Genomic DNA, 26044 nt, shown 5'->3' with positions numbered 1-26044 from the left:
GAATCAGCTCCCATAAAGTTCTAGCTTACTTGCAACTGGGGGATTTGGTAACATGCCTGTCACCTACATGACAGCAGCAGCACTCTTTAAAAGAATCATTTGTTCTCTGAGTCGCCACCATCCCTGCTCAGTTCACCTCAGTCCTCCATTGGATTGTTTGAAACCACCTTCTTTTACCAATAAGGAAACGGAGGCCTGAGAAATTAACTTATTCAAGGCTACACAGTTGTGAAGCAATAGAACTTGACCTGAAACCTAAGTGTTCCTGTAAAGCACTCTGATGTCTTTCTAAGTGGCTGTTCTTCTATGTGTCTTGCCCCTGTCCCAGAGCATCACCATATGTCTCCCCCATATCATGGCAGTCACCCAAATTTGTAGTGTTCTATCTAATGCTCTGCACAGATGCAGTCCCTAATGTTCCCCAAGGAGCTTAGGAGAGATAATGTCCCTAAGTAAAGAATTAGAAGTGACAGACTAGGGACTCTCACTTCCAGTGAGGATGTGGAAAGCACGAGAGAGGGATCTCCCCCTAACACCAAGACACCACCAGCAAGCTAGATAAACTACAAAGTCTTTTTTTTTTTTTTTTTTGCGGTACGCAGGCCTCTCACTGTTGTGGCCTCTCCCGTTGCGGAGCACAGGCTCCGGACGTGCAGGCCCAGCGGCCACGGCTCACGGGCCCAGCTGCTCTGCGACACGTGGGACCCTCCCGGACCGGGGCACGAACCCGTGTCCCCTGCATCGGCAGGCGGACCCCCAACCACTGTGCCACCAGGGAAGCCCCAAAGTCATATTTTTTAAACCCATCTGAGAGCTGAGGATACAAAGAAACCTAAAGGTACTGAAATCCAGAATGCCTTTCCTGGGACGGCAGAGACCTGCTGTTGCTTTTACCTCTGGTGGTAGGAGGAGGAGGAATATGCCAGAGGTGGGGGGCAAGGGGAACGAGCCAAACCTTTAACAAGCATTTAGTGACTACGAGTGGGCTGACCTGACTGATTGGGACCCCAAAGACTCCAGCTACAGAGTGAGTTGCACTTTCCCACCACCATTGGACCCCAGGCCTTCACTGAGTGAAGAGGGGCAGTATGCCAATGTCAGACAGGGCAGGAGAGCTGAGTGAAACCCCTCGGAGGCACTGCAGACCTTCAGCCAGGGCGGGATATCCCTTGCCAAGGGCGGAGGACATGACCACAGGAAGGAAAATGGTCATCTGAGGTGCAGAGAGCCGTGGGTGGGACTGGAGAGCAGAGGAGATTTCCTGCAGCTCAGAAAGTTGGCAGCCAAGCCATAAAGCATGGAGAACTCTCCAGAGTCTCGTGGATGCTAAGATCCCAAGCCCTGATGAAAGGCAAGTTCTGAGCGCACTTTCAAGCTTTGGAGCCAGTGGTAAACAAACTCTAAAGTTGCAACCAAGTTGCAGCAAAATCTAACCTAACTCAAATTGAGAATTCTACTTTGCGGCAGCAGACCATTCTATTGGTCTTTTACCCAAGAGTTTAATTCTGGAGCTCACAGACCCAAATGGTTCAGGTGGATCCAAACCCACCCCCTTCCCTGTCCACCTGTGCTCCAAGCAGCCCAAGTCATTGCCGTCAAGACCCACACCTCACTCCACAATTAACGTCCATTAATAATTTGCATTCATCCTTGGGATGCTGTACGATTTTGTACTCTATGTAATGGTATGCTAAAGGAGGATCAATAAGAGAGAGAGTGTTTCTCTTGGCAAAAAAAGTTTTCAAGACAGGCAGAAGGGAGATACATAGTTAAGTACATAATTACTTGACCTCACCTAGTTTATTAGAAAAGTATATCTTTAGAGAATTGTTAGTTCTTGAAAAAGAATTCAACTAAATACTGGTCCTTATCTCTAAATGACTCATTAGAGACACTATTAATCTTAGCAGAACAATTCCTGGTTCCAGATTTAAAGGATAGAAAATCATTATTTTCCATTACCAAACAGAGTTTTGGCCAGAAACAAATGTCCATTGGGAGATATGAAAGGAAAACAAATTTCTATTTAATTGATCTTAATGTCTTCCTGAAAACCTGACTATTCAATGATTTCCTCCTCAGTGAGTCAGGGGGACTCAGGAGTATCTTAGTGCTATCAGGGTCTCTACCTTTTCTCCATTGGTTTTGAACCCTTTTCCTTCTCTGAACATTTGTAGCTTTTCTCTGTGTATGAATTTTTAGATTAAGTCTTTGAAATGCTTAGGCATTGGAGATCTGAGTCAAACCCAACGCAAATGATACCAATTCGAGGACTTTTATTTTGAAGAGAGGACTTCGCTCTACTGTAAATATCTTGGCACGCTTCCTGACACTTCCAATTGAAGTCATATTTCTGATTTCAGTCATGTGCAGGGCTAGGAAGGGAACAAATGCTATTCTGAGGGCGAGGAGAGAGCATGCTCTGTGTCAGGCACTAGTCTAATGGCTTTACATCTGTTAACTGCTTATTCTTTACACCAAATCTTGGAGATAGGTACTATTTTTAATCTCCATTGTATGGAATCAAACAGACACAGCTTCAGTTGTTTTCTAGTCCTGTGTTCAGTTCCTAAATCAGGGTTCAGCAAACTTTTCCTATCCTAGGCCATTTAGTAAATATCTTAGGCTTTGCACAACATATGGTCTCTGTCACAACCTCTCATTTTTTGCCATCGTAGCATGACAGTGTCCACAGATGGTACCCAAACAAATGGGTGTGTCTTTGTTCCAATAAAACTTTATTTATGGAGACTGATATTTGAATGTCATGTAATTTTCACAGGGCATGAAATATTATTCTGTGATTGTTTCAAGCCATTTAAAAATGGAAAAAACATTTCTAGTTCCAGGGCTGTACAAAACCAGGTGGCGATCCGGATTTAGCCCGCAGACTCTAGTCTGGGGATCTCTGACCCAGATTAAAAGAAGATATCACTGCTCTCTATTCAGATCTAAATATCTGTCGTCTGGGATGGAGTGTCTCAATACCGATAACATGAAATGTTTAGAATTTGAAAAATGCTTTCTAGAAAAACCAATAGAAACCATGTCACTTGGAAATGCTCAGCCTGGCATCCAGGAGAGCAGGCAAATGGCCCTGGACCATATCATGTTGGTCGTGATGGTAGCGCAGGTCCCGAGAAGCCCTTTGGAATCAGGCTGCCTTGGGTTTGCATTCACTCCTCCACCTAATACTTGAGTAACCTTGAGCAAGTTACTTTTCCTCTTTGAGTGTCAAAATCCTCATCTATAAAATGGGCATAAGAATTCCTCCTTGATGAATAGTAAGTGAAAAAAATATATATATACTGCTTCACAATATAAACAGTTATATATTGCTCAGAACAGGAGAGTTTGGTAAAAGGTTGCTCTGCGTGGGTATCTCTTATATTCCTGACTAGTCTGTTGAGTTTAATGGTGCTTTTAGATTGCATAATACTTCACCCAATAATTCTTTTACTAAAAAGGCAGGAATTGTTTGTCTTTTGATCATTGAAAATGTATGATATATAAAAGAGTATATTCAGTATATGTATCATTTAAAGATTGGTTGAAAAACCACCCATGACCCCCTAACTCTGCTTATGAATTAGAACATCACCAGATGATCTCAAGTCTCCTAACGTGACCCTTCCAGATTACCTCCCTCCCTTCTCTATGCTATTCTGAATTTTAGGTTATTCATTCTCTTATTTTGCTTTTATAAATGTACTCCATACATCAACAAGTAATGTATGCTTAGTTTTTTCCTACTTAGGTTCTTCACATTGATCCATACAGCCATAGGTCTTCATTTTTGCTTCTGTGTAATTAATTTTCTATTATATGAACATGTCACATTTTATGTATCCATTCTCCTGTTGACACTGGGGTTGTTTCTAGGTTTTTGCTGTTACTATGGCTTCTTGAATACTTCTCATAGGGGTGTATGTAAAAGAGTCCCTAAGTGTAGGTACAAACCTAGGTGTAGAAACCAGGTACAAGCTTGTGCCATAGAGTTTGCACAAGTTCAGCTTTTCTAGGAAATTGTGGCTTGTTTGCTGAAGGGGTTGCTCCATTCACACCAATAATTTATGAGGGTTCCCAGTGCTTCACGGCCTCTTTTCTTTCTTTTCCTTTTTCCTTAAACTCTTAAAAATGGAAGCATAACACAAATTCAGAAAAGCCAACAAAACATAGATGTCAAGCTCAATGAGTTATTACAAAGCGAGTATGTATGTAACCACCACCCAGGTCAAAGTGAGAATCTGTGACATCTCAGAAGCCCCTGTTATGCCCCTTCCCAATATTTATCTTCTCCCTTCCCCCCACCAAAGGTAATCATATCTCTGACTTTAAATACTTTAGTTTTGTTTTGCTCATTTAAAAAAGCCATATAAATGGAATTCATTCAATGTGTATTCATTTCTATCTGGCCTGTTTTGTTCAGTTTTATTTTTGTAATAGTCACCCATCTTGTTGTGTGTGGCTTGAATTCATTTATTTTCACAGCTGTATAGTGTTCCGTTGTATATCCATTCTACTGTTAGTAGACATTTGTTTCCTATTCTTTTGCTGTTACAAATGGCACTCCTGTGAAAATTCTATGTATTTCTTGATGCAGCAGGCACTCATCCCTGTTGTATGTATAACTATGAATGGAATTGCTGTGTTATAGGGTAAACATGTTTAACTTCTGGAGATAACGTCAGTTTTCCAGATAGTTCTACTAAATTAGTCTTCTACCAACAGTATATGAGAGTTGCTCTTGCTGCACATGCTCATGAGTGCTTGGTATTTTTTTTTAATTTTGGCTGTCAGATGGATGTGTAAGTGACTTCTTAAGAGTTTTTCATTTTCCTGATCTTAGAGAGGTTGAGCACATTGTCATGTGGTTGTTGGCTATTTGGATATCTTATTTTGTGAAGTGTCTATTCAAGTCTTTTGCCATGTTTCCTTCTGAGTTATCTTTAAAAATTATTTTATTGTTGTTTGTTGATTTATTGGAGGTTTTTTAAAAAATATTCTACATAGGAGTTCTTTTTTTTTTTTTTTTTTTTTTGCGGTACACGGGCCTCTCACTGCTGTGGCCTCTCCCGCTGTGGAGCACAGGCTCCGGACGCGCAGGCTCAGCGGCCATGGCTCACGGGCCCAGCCGCTCCGCAGCACGTGGGATCTTCCCGGACCGGGGCACGAACCCGCGTCCCCTGCATCGGCAGGCAGACTCTCAACCACTGCGCCACCAGGGAAGCCCAGGAGTCCTTTTTTGATTGTACATGTTGCCAAAATCTTTTCCCAGACAGGGACTTACCTTTTCACGCCTGGATGATAGCTCCTGATGAGCAGAGGTCTCTGCGTTTAATGGTGTGTCCTCTGGAGCTGTGTAGCACGGCACCCTGCTGCCATCTGGGGTTGAGTGTTTGCAATTAGGTGCTCATCAGATTTACAAAGGACAGGGAAGTGGTCAGAAAGAGACCACCTAGGCAAGCAAAAAGTCCTGACTTTCCAATAGGAACTTCCAAACTATAGCCTTTCAAAATTAACTTGTTCCCAGACTGAATGGCAAAGAAGGGTGTGCTGCAAAACCCAAGTCGAATTTCAAGAATAAACAGTCTGTAGCTGTTTCGACAAAGAGGTTGACGGTTTACCACAAAGGGGAACGGCCAGCTCTCTAGAGGCAGAGTGAGGGCCTCTCATGTGAAGCGGCAGGATTATCCTGGAGCAGAGCTGGTGGCCTGTGGCGTGGGAGGTGCTGGGCTGCTTTAGCTCTAGTCCTGTTTCTCTTTGGCCTCAATCTGGGTCATTAGGCTGAAGTTTTGCCTTGAGGGCCACCAGAGTGGGGTACTGCTTAGCAACATGCTGGACAGCTCAGCTTTGTGCTTTGTCCCCAGCCAGGGGGATGAGGGAGTGTATGAACGAGTGAGTGAGAGAGAAAAGAGAGAGTGTGTATGTGGGGGCAGGAAGCCCCCAGTATTCAGATTCAATAATTATCTTTATCTGCTGGTGAAAGGTAAGCTTTTACTTCAGGAACTTATGAGAGAGCTATGAAGGGAGAAATACCTGTATGTATTGCAAAAACTTGCAGAAAGTCCCCTTTCCCTTCCCCATCAAAATACTTGGTGATTTTCTTGAATCTCTTGTTCCTTTATCAAAAAGAGAAACAATTATAATGACTAGGGCTTCAAAAAAAAAAAAAAAAGAATCAAAGAAATGGTCAAAGAAAGATAGGATTTGTTAGATTGAAAGGATCGTAAAGTGCTGATCGGGGTGAATAAATAAGGAGGCTCCCTTTATGTATGTCCCAGTGAAACTTCAGAACATCAAAACTAAAGAGGAAATTCGGAAAGCTTTAGAAAGACCTTACTTTCCTAAAGAAGGTGTTTGAGTTAATCCCTCGGTAATACATTGTGTAAAGGATGGATTTAAAAATTACCTCTTCTATTAAAAGAAAAAGGTAGCATGTGTGGCTCCCTTCCCTTCCCTCTCCAAGTCCCTGTGGATAATAGAAAATGTATTAGAAAGCAGATGCAAGAAAGAACACCATCTTTGGATCAGAAGTCCTGCGGTATCTCTGGAAGATAGGAAATAGATGGAAGGAATCCAGGTCAAAGACATATAGAATAGGAATGGTTCTGGGTGCTTCAGGCAACAGGTAACAGGGCAGCCATCATGGTGGTTGGGCAACTGCATCTGGAACAGTTGGGCAGCTTTGACCTCTTCCTCTGGTTCCCTTATGCTGAGTCATGGGCAGCAGCAGGCTTGAGCTGGAGGTACCTTATGTGGACAATGTCCAGAAGGAACTACAACCTTCAGCCTGAAATCAAGTTACTAACTCACACTCTTCCCATGTGGCCTGTCTTGTCCTTCCCTACAACCTCTGGAGGCCACTGTATTAAACAAATAACATAAAATACAAAGATGAGCATCCAACCATGATCACCAAACACTTTAGGAAACATCAATTCATTGAATAAGACACTGATTCAGCAAACCAAAGGGCTGTCACCACGAAAACAGCATTAATGGAGTAACAGGGATTGGACTTTAAAAGAAACAAAGTGGATATCCTCAGAGGAGTAAGAAGAGTTTATTCCATAAAATAAGAGCAGGCATCTGTTTCAAGAGCCAAATAGACATTACATTAGAAATGAAATATTTAATTGATATTTTAAAACAACTCCTCAGTGGGATGGAAAGCAGGATGCACACAGCTGGAGAAGAAATTAATGAGCTGGAGGTTTGAATAAAGAAAGAATTCAGAATGTAATACAAAAAGCCTTAGATTTAAGAGAATGAAACAAAGGTTAAAAAGACATGGAGGATAGACCTAGGAGTTTCAAAATCCATTTGCTTGGGTCTCTCAAAGGAGAGAAGAGAGAGAGTGGTTGAGGTGAGGAAGAGTCCGGGAAGGGAAGAAAAGAATCAAAGAAATGGTCAGAAATGAGTTATTGGATTACAAGGGTCCCCACAGTGCTGATCTTGATGAATAAATAAAGATGCTCCTTAGACATATTAGAGTGAACATTCAGGGTAAAGAGAAGATCTTGAAAGGCTTTACAGAGAAGGAAGATGGGATACTGTTTTCATTAGAGACATGAGGACTCTTCGCTGTCTTGAGGGGGTGGGGAGGGAATCCATCTTTGAGGAGAGGCTTGGGTGGAAATAGAGTTAATATTGCAATACAGTTTTACATTGTGAACATAAAACTGCATTCCTGTTGTTAGCAAACTCTTCTTGGTTGTTTAGGTTACATATTATCCTTGGAGAATGGTTCGGATTCTCTAAGATACCTGTGAGATATTGTTAGTCAAAGCAGAGTCTTTGAAATGCTGCACAACCCTGGTTTGGAAGTTAGCCCTGAAAGGGCTTCATAGCCATCTGTATTTGCAGCCCCCTTTTTCTGCCTGGGGCCAAGACCTTGTTTACCACCCTGGAGGACACAGCTAGGACTAGAAGTGGCTGAGGTTTTCTTTCCAAATCCAGGGCTTTCCAATGGAATGGTTGACAGCTCTTCTTACCCGGATGGCTCTGTTTAGGCTGTTGATGGGGTAACAGGCTTGCCCACTTCCTACCCTGAGCAAAAAGAAATGCCATTTATCCTGGATAATCTTTTAAAGTAAGTAGGAAAGAACAGATGCTGAGTTTTAGTTCATATTAAGATTGAATTTGCGAGGGCCCCTGCTTATTGGTAACTTGATAACCTTGATTAACTGTCCGGGTCACTGGAGTCCTCACAGTACGTGTGGGTTTATAATGGAACAGTTAGCCCTGGAACATGAGCTCAGATTTCTTAGCAAAGGGCTCCTCGTGGAGAGGAATAATGACCAGTCTTACTATTTATGGGATTTCTCTCTTTATTTAGTTAAGAATAGCACATTTTATTGAATGAAGGAACTCCATGTTTCTATTATCTTTCATATTAACTCCCTAAACTTCTCTTGTGTGATTTTAGAGGCCAGAGCCCACCAGTTGCTGAATTTAACTTACTCCTGAGAGCTCACACTTTGGAAACCTATGGGGTGGATCCCCACCCATGCAAGGTAATGCCCCTCACTGCAGGTCGACATATAATGATTGTTTTGCCCAGAGAAGAGTTAATTGGTATGCAGGTCTGGAGGATCCCTTCTAGGATATTTCCACAGCCTGACCCATCGCCCCTAATCATAAGGGACAACAGTGGGCTGCAGTCACATGTTTGGGTAGTAGATTTTCTCTCTTGGCCTCTTCTAATTGCTTGCTAATTCATTCATCCATCAAGTGGATGGTTTTCCTCCTGAGAAGTTATAGGATCCTAACAGGTTTATTTTCAAAGGCCATTGCCAGTGAGAATGCAGTTTTTAAAAATGGGTAAGTGGAAGGAAAAAAGAAAGATTTAAAATTCACATTAGGAGCACGTATTTGTTTTTCTTTTTTCCTTTTTCTCGAATTAATACTTGACAGCATTTTTCTCAAGTGGGAAACCCAGACCACCTGTGTCAGAATCACCTGGGCCCCACCCCAGGGCCACTGAATCAGAATCACTGGGGGTGCAGCTGGGGAATCTGCCTTTTAAACAAGCTCCCAAAGTGAGACTCAAGCGCATGTTTTCCAGAAATGTTTTATGAAAACAGTGTCCTTTCCATATCCTAAACTATGCAGCAGTCAGACTCTAACCTGAATGCTAAACTAAGCGTTTATATCAGCCAGGCTCTTAAAGGTATGTTTTTGAGTCATACTAGGACATTTTTTTACCCAGATGGGACCAGCTAATAGTATTTGGTGAAGTCCTCGTGCTAGAGATGTAGCTCAGGCTGCTTATTAGAAGGACCTGGGAAGCTTCATAAACGCCTGTTGCCCAGTGCCGTCAGGATCTGTGAGGGTGCAGCCCGGGCAGAGCACCAGTGGGGCCTATTTACAGTGGCATGTGCCTCTGCTGGCTCTGCCCACACAGTTATTTTAGAATATTTGCCAGATGTCTCTTCCTGCTAATGGTATAAATCAGATTATTCCATTTAGTGAATTAGATTTTATCGACAAATTTGAGCCTCTCGTCTGTTTTATTTATTACTTGGAGACTGACTTGGTTTTTGTTGTTGTTCCTTTGCCTTCCCTTCTCAATGCTTAGTTTTCCTGGTAGAGGCTGGAATCAAAGTAGGCATTTCCAGACATGTCTTTGTATTTACATTGCCAGATATCCTGTGTGGGATTGAGTCAGGTTAGATTAGACGCTCAGGGATTTGGTTTCAGGGCTATGAAAACCAAGAACAGTTTTCCCACATTGTAGGGCAGATCTGAGAACTCAGGTAGCACCCGAATGCACTTGGAAGTAGACTAGTGGTTTGGGACTAATCTGTATTTTCCCAGGAGGTTCCTGGTGAGGCAGAAGGTCCATTCCTCAGACGGGAAAGCTATACATTCCTGGCCCTCACCCAAATGTTAGGCGTACTACGGTTGGAAGTCCCATCTCAGAAGCTTAGTTTATTTCTACAGTCATTGTAATTAACCTGAAATTAACCCAGCGTGAGGATGAATAAGCATATCATTTATCCTTTATTTTATATTCCTTAATCCAAATATGTTTTTATGTCTTTTTTTTTTTTTTCAGGATTCAACAGGCACAACAACGTTTTTAGGATTCACTGCTGCAGGCTTTGTGGTATTTCAGGGAAATAAGAGAATCCATTTGATAAAATGGTGAGTAGTGAGTACTTCTTCGGAAAAAAATTGTTTAATCTTGTTTTTTTTTTATTAATCTCGTTTTTCTTTCCCAGCCTTTGACTTTTTGCTTGGAAATGTCAGGTAGAATGCCTAGGATCCAATTCTCTGCCCTGGAACTTCTTATAAAGAGATTATTCATCTAAAAATGGAACCCAGCCTCAGTTGTCTTAGACCTTGGGTGTCCTGGGCTCGGAGGGCTCTGCCTTTGAAGAAAAGGTGTCCAGGATTGCTGGTGAGGAAACACTGGCCAGAGGGGTGACCACGGGCTAGGTCAGGGCAGGATAAATGTGCAAGTTCCCTTGAATGACTCAGGACCCCCTCTCTTCCACTCACTTCTTTCCATTCTCTTCTGTTGAATCCTCGCTCTAGACTCCCCCTTTGTAATCCAGTGTATCAGTGACGATGCTTTTTGCTTAAAGGAACAGGAATGTCTGCTCACAGTGGCTTACAAATGAGAGGACTGATTATGTCAAACAGCAAAAGTTCCAGGGGTCGGGCAGCCCCATGGTCCTCTAACTGAACTGCCTGACAACACCGTGAAGGACTTGGACCCCTCCATTCTCTTCTCTGCCATCCCAGGGTGGTGGGTTTATCCCCAGGCTTGTGCTCATAAAATGGCCATGTGCGCAACTCTGGCCCTTACATCTTCACACAGCAACACTCCCTGAAGGAGAGCAGCCCCTTCCATGTGTCTCCTATTAAAACAAGGGTAACTTTTTCAGAAGCTCTGTAGGAGACTTCCTGTGTATCTCATTGGGCAGGATAGGATCATATGCGCCCCCTTAAACTAATCCTTCCAAGAAGAAGAATTCCATGATGAGGTTGGTCAAATCAAGGTCCATCCTTTTGGGGCTGGGAAGAGCATCATCTGCATGAACAGTTGATCTAGAGGAAGAATAAAGTCTGGGTTGTGTCTGGAAGGACATGGGAGGATGGACCGGCAGTGCCCACTATGTCCAATCAAGGAACAAAGTAGCTTTAGTAAAGAGTGAAGAGGGCTGAACATTTTATGTGCATTGGAATATTGTAAGGGCTTAGTCTGGTTCATAGCTTCAGCGTGATTTGGTTCCCTCCCTGATGGTCCCTGACAGATTTGTCACCCAGTGTCTCCCTGAGTGGTGGGCTCACTCTTTTGGCCTGAGCCCTTGGGTCTGCAGTTCTTGATGGGCCAGTGGGCATCCATCCTCAGTCCTGGGTTTGAAATGCTCTTTTGCACTTACCTGAACCTCTGTTTCATGGTTCTGTTAGCTTCAGGATTTCTCTCAGCACTCTTTATCAAGTCCCCCCACCACTGCTTCTTGGCACTCTCCTCTTAGCACCTGCCTTCCCTTCAACCCTTCTCTACTAGATTAGCATAGTCAGCTCATGTCCACTTTGCTCCCTACACCTTCTGCTCTTTTCTATGATCAGCCCTCTCTTTCTAAGAATGCTAATTTATCTAAGTATCTTCTCTTCCCACTCTATCACTGCCTTTATTCATGTCATACTTTCACTTCCCATCTGTGCCCACTTATTCTCTTCCCCCACAATTATCATTCTCGAACTCTCATGTGCCCCTAATAAATCACTTAACTCTCTGTGTCTCAATGTACTCGTCCATAAAATGGGCATCAGTTATATCCGACTGCTTCATAGGAAAGAAAGGAGATGGGGGAGAAGCAGGTAGAATAGTGTGTGTGAGAGTGATTTGATTTGTGAACAAGGATGTTTTATGAATGTGTAACATGGTGGAGCTACCAGTTTTCTTCCCCGTGTTTTCAGTACCTGTAAAGAAGCTCCAATGTTAACCACACTTCAGTCCATTCCAGAAAAAGTTCCCTGGCGATTTCTGCTGACTTTGGGGAGCATGGGCAATGCGGGCAGGGACTTCCCCGTCCTCTCCTAGGACTACAAAAGGCTTGAGGATGCTGAAGGGTGTTTGATTCTCAGGTACTAGTCAACTTTGGAGTAGCTGGGTTAGAACCTGACATGTCTCACGTGCAGATTAATTGCAAGTCTCTCCCATTTGGGGCTTTAGTTTCTTCTTGGCTACCCTGAAGAGTTGAGATGGACTGTCACCAGACCGTTAGTTTCTGGATTCTACCTCTTGGTGTTCCTGGTGGGGTGCTGATGTCATCCCCATCCCTTCCAGCCACAGCTTAGGCACATATTTGTAGCAGCCATGTACATGTTACTAAAATAAATTTTCTTCCCACGTTAAACCTAGTTTTGTTCTGTTTTGTTTTTGACATCCATTGAGCTTTGTCACTCTTGCAAATCCTCTCCACAGCTTAATATGACCTCACAATTCCTTTTCCCCCAGGAAAAGCACAGGGGCACACCTCACTGTCCTAGGAATTAGATCAAAGGAATAAAAATAGAATTCCCTCCTCTCTTTACACGTGTCTCCTCACCAAGGAGTTGACCTTAGGTCTACATTTCAGTCAGATTTTAACTGAGCAGCTCCTTAAGATGAAGCCTCAAGTCTTTTGACTACAGTTCATCAAGTTGTCCTTAACAGTTTTGAGCATCTCAGTATCTAATACAATTATTCATTTATCAACAGGGAGAGCAGAAATGAAAATTTTGCATTGCGGTGTGTGTTTCTTGGAGATGGATGTGAAAGGTTACAGATACTGTGAATCCATACTGTTTCATTAACCGAATATGAAATAACTACATTCTTCCTATCTTGCAAAATGGACTGACCAATTAACATTGTTCTGGTCATTAATGTTCATGAAACCCCTAGAGCTCCTTGGAGGAAAGGTGCAGCTTCACGGTAAAAACAATGGAATAAATAATTCTGAGCTGCCCACGGAGCCTCTCTTGGGAAGAAAATTGCTGTATCATTCACTTGGGGGCTCTTCGCCGCTCATTAGACCTTCAGCCATGATAACATCTCGTTTCATTGCAGTCTGCTTGGCATTTGTGAGTCAGGCGGATTCCATTGGGATAGCCAGGTACCTTGGTTAGCTGCTACTTTTTTTCTTCTCACCCAAAGAGATTTTCTTTTCTTAGGTCGGATGTCTGCAAATTGAAGTTTGAAGGGAAGACGTTTTATGTGATTGGCACCCAGAAGGAGGTCAGAAACTGTTTTTCTAGCTGTCTGTTGCTGTGTGTGCATGCGTGTGTGTGCAGGTGTGTATGCGCAGGAGAAAGAGTCAAGTGTAAAATGTGCCTTTAGTCATGTAGCCCCCAGAAGACCACGATGTTAATGTCTGTGATGATACTGGAAGTTTGGAGTTAAATAAACACCGACTTTGCACATTTAAGAATAAATTCAGTGAGCAATGCTGTCCATATACCCCTGTGTAAAAATTAGACGGTGATAAACTTGAGAAATAGAAAATTGAACTTCCTCCTACCTCTGTAATTTGCCAGAATGATAAAACAAATGAATAATACTTAAAGATAGCTATCAGCCAGTGCTGGTTAGAGTTTTATAAACAGAGTCTGTAAGTCCAGGGAATCTTAAAATGTTAGTTGGTTTCATCATTTGGGAGGAGGCCATTACCGAAACGTTGAGCCTCAGAGCTAGGTCTGGAAGTTTCTGGATTTTCTTGATCCTAGTTTTTGGTTTAAGCACTAGATAGTCAAGAATGGCAAATAAGTTTTTAAACTCATCCAACTCTGATTGAGAGTCAGGCAATGCTTGGAGTGTTGAGAAGGATTGTGAAGCTGTTCTTTATCAGAAACAGGGCCTGGATGGGTTCGTAATATCTGCAAAGGGTGAGGGAGGGGGGAGTACCATTTCAGGAACACTTCTAAGAACACAGTAATGCATCAGTTACTTCAGATCTGTTTGGTAAGTGGCAGGATGCAAATAGGTAACTTCTTGAAGGAAAAACATGAAAAACATACACTGTGTTTAACATGCCCTTTCTTGTTTTGTTATTGTTTTATTAGAAAAAAGCCATGTTGGCGTTCCATACTTCAACACCAGCTGCCTGCAAACATCTTTGGAAGTGTGGGGTGGAGAACCAGGCCTTTTATAAGTAAGTAGCTTTTATTCATTTAATCATAGGTTTTAAAAGCACCCCTGGAACCCTTTATGTTTTGCAAACAGCTGCATATTCATTTTTTTTAATATAGTCCTTTTCAGTATATTTAAGTGAATTATAAATGGGGTGCATTGTTCAGGGTGACTCCCAGCCACTGTTGGCCTGATCAAGTCCTGAACTTTATTTTACATTGGGTGTTTCCCATAGAGTTGCTGTGGGATTTTTTTTTTTTTTCTTTTGATATTGCTATTTCCATCCAGCCTGTCATGGGGTCTTTTTTCGGTTCGTGTCTCCTCAGAAGCAAACCTTGCGAAGAGTTTTGTGCAAGTAGTTTCTTTGGGATGTGGTTACTGAACATACCAATAGGGGAGTGGAGGAGGGAGAAATAAGCAATTTAGGACACGTTCTTGAGCAGTCACTACTGAGAGCAGCTGGGCTCAGCTCTGCTGGGGAACTCTTGTCAGACTGTAGAACGGGCCTCAAAGTTCTCCCACTGACCAGCAAAGAGGTTGGGCTGTTTATCTACTAATTCCCCATTCATTTTGGCTTAGAGACACTTACGAGGGCAGAGTTAATACTCTCTGAGCATGGGTTGAATGTGCTCTCAACACTAGAAAAGAAACCTTGGGCAGGGAGTCACACATGTTCATAGTAAGAAGGCCTCAGTATATAGAGATGAGAGCCAAAGGTTTGTGGGTGGGATGCCATCAGAGTCTAGGATTGTAGAAAGTCAGTGCTGGACAGGACTTCAGAAACCATCCATAAAGCTCTCAGCTTTCAAAAGAGGTTAAAATTTAGGATTTTTCCATGAGTTCTAGCTTCTCCTCTTTGAGACACTTGCTGACTGGAAGAACAGTGGTGATGGATGCAGTCAGGAACCTAGCCAGCCCCGCCTGGAGTATCAGCGCCGCTCATCCCTGGAGCTCATCCAGGCGGCTTTTGCTCTATTTCCCGACTCCCTCCCCACTGAAATACTGTCTTTCTTATTAGACTTACCTGAAAATGCTGAATCTCTGAACGTCCTGGGCTTTGGCTGACAAGGACCATCAAGAGAATGAAGGCTGGAACAGTGTTTTTCAAACCCCTTTTCAGCCACAGAACTCTTTCCCTTAAACAGAAAGTGTAGGCAAAGCCTAATATGTAAAAAAGATAAAAATAGAGAAGCTGTGTTGTTGGTGGGGACCAGAGCTGGGATTGGGGACTGGAGACCCTTCACTCATTGCTCACTGCTCCCCAGGAGGTTGGGTGACCAGTTGTGTGAGTTTGCCTGGGACTTTCCCAGGTTTAGAATGAGAGTCTGGTGTCCCAGGAAACCCCTACATCCTGGGCAGATCCTGTCAGGAGCATGAGATGATTCACAAAATGCTGTGCTTCTTGGAAGGATGATATGTATCAATGAGACCTCAAGGCATCTGTGAGTCCCCTGCAGTGTTTGAGAACTGGTACACAAAGAACACCTGATGGCCTCTGAAAAATCAGCATGTCTAGACCTCTCCATCCACATGAGAGTGGAGAAAAGGAAAGGCAGGCAGTCTGGTGCTCTTAGTCTTTACTTGGAGCCTGCACATTTTTTTTGTTTTTGTTTTTAATCATTTTAAAAATTTAGATAGGGCTTCCCTGGTGGCGCAGTGGTTGACAGTCCGCCTGCCGATGCAGGGGACACGGGTTCGTGCCCCGGTCCGGGAAGATCCCACGTGCCGCGGAGCAGCTGGGCCCTTGAGCCATGGCCACTGAGCCTGTGCGTCCGGAGCCTGTGCTCTGCAACGGGAGAGGCCACAACAGTGAGAGGCCCACGTACAGCCAAAAAATAAAAATAAATAAAAAGATTTAGATAATACTCATATACCATAAAATTAACCCTTTAAAGTATGCATTCAGTGGTTTTTAGTGTAATTCACAAAGTTATGCACCCATCGCCACTATCTAATCACTTAGGACATTGAGTAGTTTTTTTTTTTTTTGCACACATATTGTTTTATCACGTGTGAGCAAGTCAGTTGGTATATGGAGTCAAATAAAGGTGAAAACAGAATTGAAAAGAGGGGGAAGAAGGGAAAAAAACCCACAATCAAAGGAATCCGTTTTGGACATTTTGGGATACACTCATTATCTGGCAGCTAACAAAGTGGTCTGATAATTCTGTCATTGAATGGGCCAACTAGGCATATCAAAGAAACCACTTCCAATCATCTGTAGATGCTTCAGAACCCAGGGAGTGTAGCTGTGAGCACAGGTGGCACCCTATAGAGTTGGCCGAGTCCTTGCATCAACACCTCTGCTTTGGTTGGGACAGGCTACCCCATCTCTCCCATTAGGACTTCTAATCACTAATATTTGTACTCATCTGAGTTTTGCCCAAACCCTGTGTTCCTCCACTGTCCCATAACCCTCCCTGTTCCTTAGGAAAGAGGAGAGAGATAGCTCATCCTGACCCAGCTGTGTGACCTCGGACCAGTGGCCGACCTCAGCCTTCTCATATGTACAATGGAGGGAACTGGGGCTCAGGCATGGTTTGCTTGCATCTCTGTGGCCTAGTGTTAAGGACCGTGGGCTTTAGAAGCCAAGAGGCTTGGGTTTGAATCTTGACTGTCGCTTACTAGCCGTGTGGCCTGGAACAAAACACTGAACACTTCGAGCCTCATATTTATTTTTCATCTGTAAAATGTGACTGGCAATCCCTGCCCTGCGGTGTTTAGTTCCGCCAGGCACACGGACCATCCATAAGTGGTAGCTGCTGCTATGGCTCTGACAACTACCCCCTCCAGTAACAGTGAAAGTCTTCTGAGTGCCAGTTGGTTGCTGAGCCCGGTCACTTCTGAAGGGCTCTGATCCTGTGAAGCTCAGGAGTGGGCTCCTGCTTCCTCTCCTGCTCCGTCCCTTTCCCAGGCAGTGGTTTTGGCCCTGCTTCCAGCTGACCGGCACTGCGCCTTCATGGTTTCGGCTGGCAGAGCAAGGGCCCTGATCTTGTTTCCTGGGTTGGGGGTGGTTTGCTCCCTCCTTTGCACTTCACCTGCCATGACAACAGGGAGGCCCAGTGGCCAAGAATTCCCTAGTGTGCTTTTAACATATGACTATGGTGCTAGTTGTCAGCTGGCCCGGGGCCACTGATCAGGTTCGAAAGCCCTGACTCTGAGATTTGCTGCCTGGGAACAGAGCCCAGAAGCAGAAACTCTGATTCTCCCTCCTGCTCTAACCCCCAGAGGATCCCCAACACAGACTTAGATAGTCACCATCTCAGAGCTTCCTCTGTGCCGTGTGTTTTTAGGTGCTACCACCTAAAATGAGCACTGGAACATGCCATTTCTGGGCGCTGATTCCCTGAAAGCACACTGGATTCCCTGAAGGGTTCAGTGGCTCCCTGGTGCTTCCATTTGATGAATCTTTATCTCACACTAGTTTTATGCCATGTCAGCGCGAGGCACTGAGGACACAGTGGAGCCTCAGATGAAACTCTCTGTTCCCAACTTTGTATGGAATTGTGTGCAGGACATAAAGGCAGTCCCTAATAAATTCCTTATCTGGAGTTAGTGTACATTTTGTCAAAGGAACAGTATTATACTTGGTTGTCAAGGACCCAGAGTATCTCCCTAAACGGACACCTCTCACACTTTAGTGAGCACGTGAATTACCCAGAGATGCTGTTAGAATGTGGATTCTGGTTCAGTAGGTCTGGGTGGGGCCCAAGAGTCCGTATTTCTAATAAGCTCCCCAGTGATGCTGAGCTGCAGGCCCATGGACCACACTTGAGTAATAAGGTTCTAAACCAGAGGTTCTCAGCCTGACTGCATGTTAGAATCAGCTGGGGGAGCTTTTAAACAATATGAACGTGGACCCTACCCCTGACCCAATTAAATTGGAATCTGGGTCCTCACAAAACTGTGTACACAAGTGTTCATAGCAGCATTCTTCATAATAGCTAAACCAGATGCCCATCAACTGATAAAAGGATAAAGGAAAGTGGTCTATCCATACAATGGAATATGATTCAGCCATAAAAGGAAGGAAGTACCTACTGATTCCTGCTACAACATGGAAGAACCTTGAAAACATGATGCTAAGGAGTAGAGGGGATAAGGAGTGGAAGAAGGAAGGGACTGCCAGTGGGTACAGGGGGCTTCCTTTTGGGGTGATGAAAATGTTTTTTTGATGAATTTTTAACTTCGTGCATTATACTGAAAACCACTGAAACATAAAATCTAAAAGGGTGAACTTTATGTTATGTGAATTATATTTCAATAAAGCTGATATTTTAAAAATTCAGAATCTGGGATGAGGGGACTAGATGTTGGTAGTAATACACCTTTCCCAGGAAGTGTGAACCTGCAGCCTAGGGTTCAATGCTCTAATCCAGTGATTCGCCAAGTTAGGGTCCCTGGACCAGCTTCAGCATCCCCTGGGAACTTGTTAGAAAGGCAGATTCTTGGGCTCCAGCCCAGGCTTACTGAATCAGAACCTTGTGTTTTCAAAAGCCTGCCAGGTGATCCTGATGCTTTCTGAAGTCTAAGAACCTGCATGGCTAAAGCACTATTTTAAAATACAGACAAGCCTGGGTTTGCAGCCTGGTTCCTCCAGCTTCTATGATGTGACCATTGTTAAGTGACTTCACCGTTCTCTATCTCAATTTCCTCATGTAAAAATGTGGATTGCTTCCTCCTAGGAGAGAGCTGTGAGGATGAAATGAATTAGTGTATTTAAGATGCTTTGGATGGTGAATGGCCTCTAGTAGGGACTCAATAATAACATATGTTGTTATTGCTCTGATTACTCCAGAAGCTGTAAACCATGGGAAAAAGGGAAGTAGTATTGTTAGTTCTAGAGGCGGCCTTTAGAGCACCACCCAGTGTGCTGACTTCCATCCCCAGCCCCTGTAGTAGCAGGTACCAGAGGAGAGAAGCTAGAGGCAGGGGTGAGTGGAGGCGTGTTCCTGCAGAGCTGTGCTGTGTGTGCATCGGATGATACTGACACTCAGAGAACACTTTGCCTGTTCCAGGCACTGTCCGCATGTGTGCACACCTCACGTATATTACCCCATTTAAAACACACCTTCAACGTCAGGAGTGGGCACAACTCCCTAGTGCCATGGAAGGGTACAGTGGTCTCTGGGTACAGTGGCTCTGCCCTGGCAGTTCTGGGGTGGGGGTGGTGGAGAGCTGTGACAGCAGAAAGGAAAGCAGTGATGAAGCCACCATGTGAATACACAGGTGTTGCCAAGTCATGTGCTGGTCAACTGGGGACTGGATTTCTCTGTGAGGTCAGATGTTTGAGAATAGTCAGTGCTTCTGTGCTGGAAGTTTGATGGGGAGTTGGAGGTGGAAGCGGGGAGAGGGCAGGCCTGGAAGAAGGTCGGAGGAGAGAGAATTGCTGTTTTCACTAGGTTGTGCCTTGATTGCCTTCGTTGGGAGGAAGACTTTTGTTCTGGGCTCGTTGATGGGAGAGCCTGGGAACAGAGAGCTGGAACAGGTCAGCTAGAGCTAGAGTTTAAAGGCTCTTTTATTGGCCTTCAGAGCGTTTGACACGGTTCCCGGGATTGGTCGTGGCTTAGAGGATTGGCTTTGGTAGCTCAATAGTGAGAAGGCAATACAGAGGTCTGGAGAGTGATAATGGGGGTGGGGGAAAGGGAGAGGGAGGGAAAGTATTATATAATGAACAGGTAGTACTCTAGGTGTTTTCAAATCATTTAATCTCATTTAACCCTCCTTAGAACACTATGAATTAGGTATTTTAATACCCTTACCCTTTAAAAAATTTATAGAGAAACTAAGGCTCAGAGAAGCAACATGACTTGACCAAGGTCACAGGATCAAAAGCAGGAAAGAACCTGGCCCCTTGTTTCTTCAGGTAAAATGCCACCTGGGGGTCATTCAAGGAGAATATGGGGACTCAGTTTCTCCAGTGCAAGTAGGCTGCCTTGGAATGACCTTGGAGTGTTTGATAAAAACACAAACTCCCAGACCCCTCTCCAGACCTGCCTTATGAGAATCTGTAGTGATGCAACCTGAGAGCCGGTATTCTTAACCCCTACTCCAGGGGCAGCCGATGCACAGCCAGGTTTGGAAGGACGGCTAGGTGCATGTCCTGTGACCCAGCCGCCTTCCTCTTGCCCCCGTGTATTTCCTTCCATCCTACTCTCTGTTTCTCAATTCCCAGGGGGTTTGTGGGGTTCAAGCTCTCAGAATAAATTCCCCTGTTAAAATTCCATTAAATATCTCAGCCCAAACATTATCGGGCATCTCCCTGGACATTTGGGAGGGTGTGGGTTTGGTGGTAATGCTCTCGGTAGAGTGTCTATGAGCAAATGAAATCATGCAAATAATCATCAAGGGCACTCAGCTGCCAGGAAGAAGCCAATGCTTTTATCAGTCCTCTCGTCCTGAGCAGACAGCTATTCACTTTCTCTGCACAGCATGCCTTCTGACCTGTTTTTCTTGAGCCACTCTGGGTTTGTGTGGATGTAGCGGAGCACTGAGGCCACCCGCCAAGGGGCTGTTCTGGGTGTAAGGAGAAGACAGTGGCCTCCACACGGGACTTGGAAGGGCAGGAGCTGAGGCTGAACGGGTGAGAGATAGAGCCGCCCACTGCTCCCCAGAAGAGCCCCCCTGTCACCGGAATTGCTTTGCTGTCCACACCCCTTTGAGCTTCTGGCATCTTCCATAAAATGGGCACAGAGTTGAGTCTGAATTTCAAAAACTGTAATTAAGACTCTTCCGGTGTGATGAATTGGGAGATTGGGATTGACATGTATACACTGATGTGTATAAAATGGATGACTAATAAGAAAAAAAATAAGAAAGACAAAAACAAACAAACAAAAAGACTCTTAGTAATCTTTTTAGCAGACTTCCTTGCCCCGAGGATCCTTAGGAACCTGGAACAATAACAGCAAAACAATAAGAAAAGCAGAAGCTGCTTTAGAATGTTTCTCCACCCTCCATCTCTGAGTACGTGGGAGCAACAGCCCTGCTGAGAAGATGGGGAGAGGCATCCGGTGACGGAACATGTGTCAGGCCCATGGCTGTCTAGGGCTAAGGTTGGAGGTGCGGGGAGCAGACAGGCCCAGAGCAGGCACATCCTCAGAGGACGAGGCACAGTGGTCGCTGCCCCACATTAGCCAGGCTTGCTGGGCCATTTTCTCCTCTTCACTGGGTATGGTCTGTAACCTGGCTTTGGCCAGCAGCCTGTCCTAGGTGTCCAGACCCCCTCCGGGGTGTGGATCTCATGTGCTCTGCTTGTCCTTAGGGCTCCCACATTGTCTTGGCCTGCCTTGACAGGAATCCCCTTCCCTGGGCTTGCGCCCTTCTTCCCCTGCCCATCTTGCTCTCTAGATGTATCCTTTGTAGCCAGGGCCCTTCTCTGTGGGTTCAGGCAGTTGGCAAGAGTGTTTCTGTGGCTTTCCATTGTTCTGACGACAAAGACCAAATCTTTAACAAGGTCAAGTCCTGCTACATTAGGGGGGAAAACGTGTGAGCCACTGTGTGTAAAACAACCGTAATAACAATACCGGGAAATGCATGTCAGATCATCTTAGTTCTCCAGTGCTCAGGCTCACAGCTTTTGCCTGCTGGGCTTTCTGCCTAGAACACTGCCACCACCCGCCCTGTTAACACCTTCCCTCCCTGGGTCTCGGCTCAAAGGTCCCTTCCTCAGGGCACCTTCTGTGGCCCCCAGACCAGATTGGCACCACGTTCACCCCAACACTTTCGTTGCATCTTTTCCTTCAAACGTGCACCACAGCATGTAATTTACATCTGTTCACTAATTTATGGGGGTTTCTAGATGAATATCTAGGCCCTCTGGGCCTTACATTCCACAAATGCCAAGTCTGTGTCTTCCTGAGCTTAGCACAGGAATTAAGTGCTCTGTGCTCAGCTTCTGGGAAGTCCACGTTCTAGATTTTTTTTCAGAGTGTTTTTGTTTTGTTCTTATTTACGGGAAGGGCTCAGAGGTGCTGAATCAGTGCTTGGCTGGGCCTCTGTTCCTTGTGTTTCTTAGTCATCGACCAACACGGGTTCTTTTTCTTTTTGGCCTCGCGGCACAGCATACGGGATCTAGTTCCCTGATCAGGGATCAAACCCACGCCCCCTGCAGTGGAAGCGCGGAGTCTTAACCACTGGACCACCAGGGAAGTCCCAGCGAGGGTTCTTTTAAAGGGCACTAGGTCGTGGTGACTTAACCCTTTTTTTTTTTTTTTTTTTTTTTTTTTTTTGCGGTATGCGGGCCTCTCACTGTTGTGGCCTCTCCCGTTGCGGAGCACAGGCTCCGGACGCGCAGGCTCAGCGGCCATGGCTCACGGGCCCAGCCGCTCCGCGGCATGTGGGATCTTCCCGGACCAGGGCACGAACCCGTGTCCCCTGCATCGGCAGGCGGACTCGCAACCACTGCGCCACCAGGGAAGCCCCTAACCCTTCTTAATACTCAGAAGCCAGTGACCGTTTCCATGGTGACATGGGCCCCTGGTGCCATCTCCTAGAAAATACACAATAGGTGGGTTCTGTGTGACACGGTGAGTGGCCTGCGTCACCAGGAAGCTGTTTCCTGCTGCAGCGCTGGTACAGGTACAGGCAGGAAGGTCCGTCCAGCAAGGAATTTAACGGTGCCCTGTGACCCAGCCCACCCTCTCCGTATCGCTCAAGCAGAAACTGGCAAAGAATTCCTCTGACCATCAATATTACCTGGTCCTTTTTGCAGGTCGTGACCCAGTAATAGATTACGAGACCAAATGGGTGGGTCATCAGCAGCATATAAAAGAAGGAGAAAAGATCGCATAGAAAAAATCAGATTGCAATACACATGGTGAAAGTAACTTTTCTTTCAGGCGTGTGTGTGTGTGTACGCACGCGTGCTGAGTCATACAGTAAAATGTCTTTCTTTCTTGGTGGTCAAAATATCCGATTACCACGCTCTATGGCATGTTCTGCTTGGACTTTCCAGTGTCACTGCCACCTCTCCTCTGCTTTCTCTTACAGGTATGCAAAATCCAGTCAGATCAAGACTGTGTCAAGCAGCAAGATATTTTTTAAAGGAAGCAGATTTCGATATAGGTGGGTACCCATGCTTCCATTTCGATGATGGGGCTGGGTTGGGACAGCCATTTGCGTTGGAATATGGTACTTATAAATCAGTGCACTTTGGCCTGTACCCGTTTGGGTCCTCCCTTTCCACTCCACTCATTTCTTATGCCCACAGGACCCCTTAAACTCTATAGTAATGTTCCCTCGTGGAGGAGGAGAAGGCACGGATTCCTAGAGCTGGGTCAGACCACTGTGAAGTAAAAAAAAAAAAAAAAAAAGTGTGCGCACCCCTCCCCTTCCACTCTGAGTGTCTGTGCACAGACACTGTGTTTCTGTCTTTTGCAGTGGCAAAGTTGCCAAAGAGGTGGTGGAGGCAAGCTCCAAAATCCAGAGGGAGCCTCCAGAGGTGCACAGGTGAGTGGGGTGGTCCCCAGGGCGCCGGGAGATTTCTGGGGTGGACAGGATGTAAAGGCTGGCTTCGCCAAATCCACTCTAACAAGAGGGAGAGTAAGGACACCAGCTGCCTGGCCCTGTGCCGTTATCAGACCCTGATTCCTGGCATGGCACTCTCACCATCCCCCATATCTCACTCAGACAGATTTGGCTGGGCTCCATTCTGAGTTACTTGCTCTGTGCGGAGTCACTGCCCTGATTCAGCCTGCAGGGTCACGGGAACAAGCGGGAAGTGTGTGAGGCACGGGTGGCTGGGTTATCTCCTGGCTGAGTCCGTTGTCATGTCCTCTTAGAACTGCTCTCTCTTCCGGCCTCTGTTCATCAGACGTGGCCAGTTCCCATTGGCCCAACTCCTTCTAGGCTATGTCACACGAGGGGGTGGGGTACTCATCTCTCATTGGACCCTTTAGTCCCAAAAGCCACTTAGAGGAATGACGAACTTAGTCATTAGTGGGTCAAGGGTACGCTTCTACATTAACATGGCAATGTATGTAATTTTTAGGAATGAAATATTCTCTTGATCATGTTGTACTTCTTACCACCACAGTTTACACAAATCCTCATACATCTTAAACTTCAAACATGCTAAATATCTAAAGCAGAACATTCTTATCCTGATGTTCCCCCTTCTGAAGGCAAGATCATCATAAGATATATTCTTTAGGAAGTTCCCACACAGTGGGGCACCGGTCCCTCCTTCCCCATCTTTGAACTTGGAGTCTTCCTATGCTCAGATATGCCCAGTCTCCTCTATCTCCAAGGTGACCCAGTGAACAGGGTACCTCTCACCTTGTCCTTGGGGCTATCAGGCAGGAGGAGGCCTTGGTCTCTCAGAAGTGCAGCTAAGCCGGCCAGTGTGGGCATCCAGACAGTGGAGCAGGCCAGCGTGGGCTCCCACACAGGGGAGCAGGACTTCAGTCAGCATGGAATCTTGTGCAGATGTGTACAGAGAATAATTCATCCCTGGCTTTGGGTGACCCAGTGGAAAGCTGTCACGTACAAGTCTGCAAAGCAGTGTCTCCTGCTTTGAGAAGCAGGAGAAAACTGTGGGCGAGGGAATTTGGAGCGCCTTGGCTGGGACACCTTGGTGCAATACCTGTGGAAGTCTTAGAGCTTACTACCTGTTGATGACAATAGTTATTTTTTAATAGTCTTTTTATAACCCCTCCTCTGCCTCAGATTGTGGTTACTCAGTGCAGCAGAAACAAAAAAGAAGAAATAATTGAACATATCATTTAAATGTTTCCAGAATCTTTGGTCCAGAATGACCTCAGGGATGACTCAGTTTAATGATTCTATTTTACAGATAAGGGAAGTTGAGTCTCAGAGAAGTTAAATGATTTATCTGAGGTCATAAATATTTTGGTGGCAGAACTAAGCCTAGAACTGCAGCGTCCTGCTCCTGAGTCCTATATCCTCTTTTCTGTGTTGCATCTGCCACCCTGAAAGCCTCTGCATTCTCCTAGAAGCTGGGGGGCAGACCTACCCCAGGGGCTCAGCTTGGTTTTATTCTTCCTGCTTGAAGCTTGAGTGTTTGATCTTAAAATAAAAAGAAATACTCGATTCTGGGGAGTCCCCTTAATGGCACAAACACAAAGTAGGAAAATGTTTTTAACAATATACTTTCAGGGGGCTTCCCTGGTGGCGCAGTAGTTGAGAGTCCGCCTGTCGATGCAGGGGACACGGGTTCGTGCCCTGGTCCGGGAAGATCCCACATGCCGCGGAGCGGCTGGGCCCGTGAGCCATGGCCACTGGGCCTGTGTGTCTGGAGCCTGTGCTCCGCAACGGGAGAGGCCATGACAGTGAGAGGCCCGTGTACCGCAAAAAAAACCCAATATGCTTTCAGAGAGACATATTCCAAATATGCAGAGCTTTCCAAAAGCCCATAGTCACCATCGATGGATGATGGTTAATGAGATCAGAGAAGAATTTTTTAAAATACTTCTCTTTTAAATTTATGTTTGCACAATTTATGGGAATTAAGGCTTCCTAGGTCAAGGCTTCTCAAACTGTAGCTTGAACAGGGATCACCTGGGGATCCTGTTAAAATCAGATTCTGATTCATGAATCTGGCATTTCTAATGCTCTCCCAGATGATGGCCACGTGGCTAGTTCATGGTTTGCACCTTGAATAGCCAGGCTCTAGATAACTGCTGGGGGAGGGGGTGAAGGGAGCAGATTGGCCCTAGTGAAAAGCTTTTTCCTGGAGTGGACTGAACCACCAGAGTGGATGGGAAATGAAGCATCCATCAATTTATAGTTTTTCTTTTCTGGAATTTTCTAAAATCTCCCAGGATATTACTGCAAACAAGGCTCTATAGGCCCATTCGACACCGGTTCACATGTTCTTTCTTGCTCTTCCTCTACCCGGTTTTACCTGTTTGTGAAAGCCTATTGAGTTCACATCCTCTGGATGCCTCTCTG

At 45.2% G+C, this 26044-nt stretch overlaps 1 protein-coding gene across 4 annotated transcripts in view; it reads left to right on the top strand.

The window, feature by feature from the left end:
* The window catches only part of FRMD3 (FERM domain containing 3), a 375309-nt gene that overhangs the window by 287739 nt on the left and 61526 nt on the right, over positions 1–26044 (top strand). For all 4 annotated transcript variants that reach the window (XM_060014936.1, XM_060014937.1, XM_060014935.1 and 1 more), the window contains 6 exons: positions 8432–8519; positions 10064–10152; positions 13177–13240; positions 14065–14153; positions 23123–23197; positions 23513–23581. In XM_060014936.1, the coding sequence (XP_059870919.1) occupies positions 8432–8519; positions 10064–10152; positions 13177–13240; positions 14065–14153; positions 23123–23197; positions 23513–23581 (474 nt within the window). The remainder of the gene's footprint in view (positions 1–8431; positions 8520–10063; positions 10153–13176; positions 13241–14064; positions 14154–23122; positions 23198–23512; positions 23582–26044) is intronic.

This window comes from Delphinus delphis, chromosome 6 (genome assembly GCF_949987515.2).
Source record: "Delphinus delphis chromosome 6, mDelDel1.2, whole genome shotgun sequence".
Taxonomy (NCBI): Eukaryota; Metazoa; Chordata; class Mammalia; order Artiodactyla; family Delphinidae; genus Delphinus; species Delphinus delphis.
Note: the sequence above shows the minus strand (reverse complement) of the source record. Positions and strands in the feature narration are given on the sequence as shown.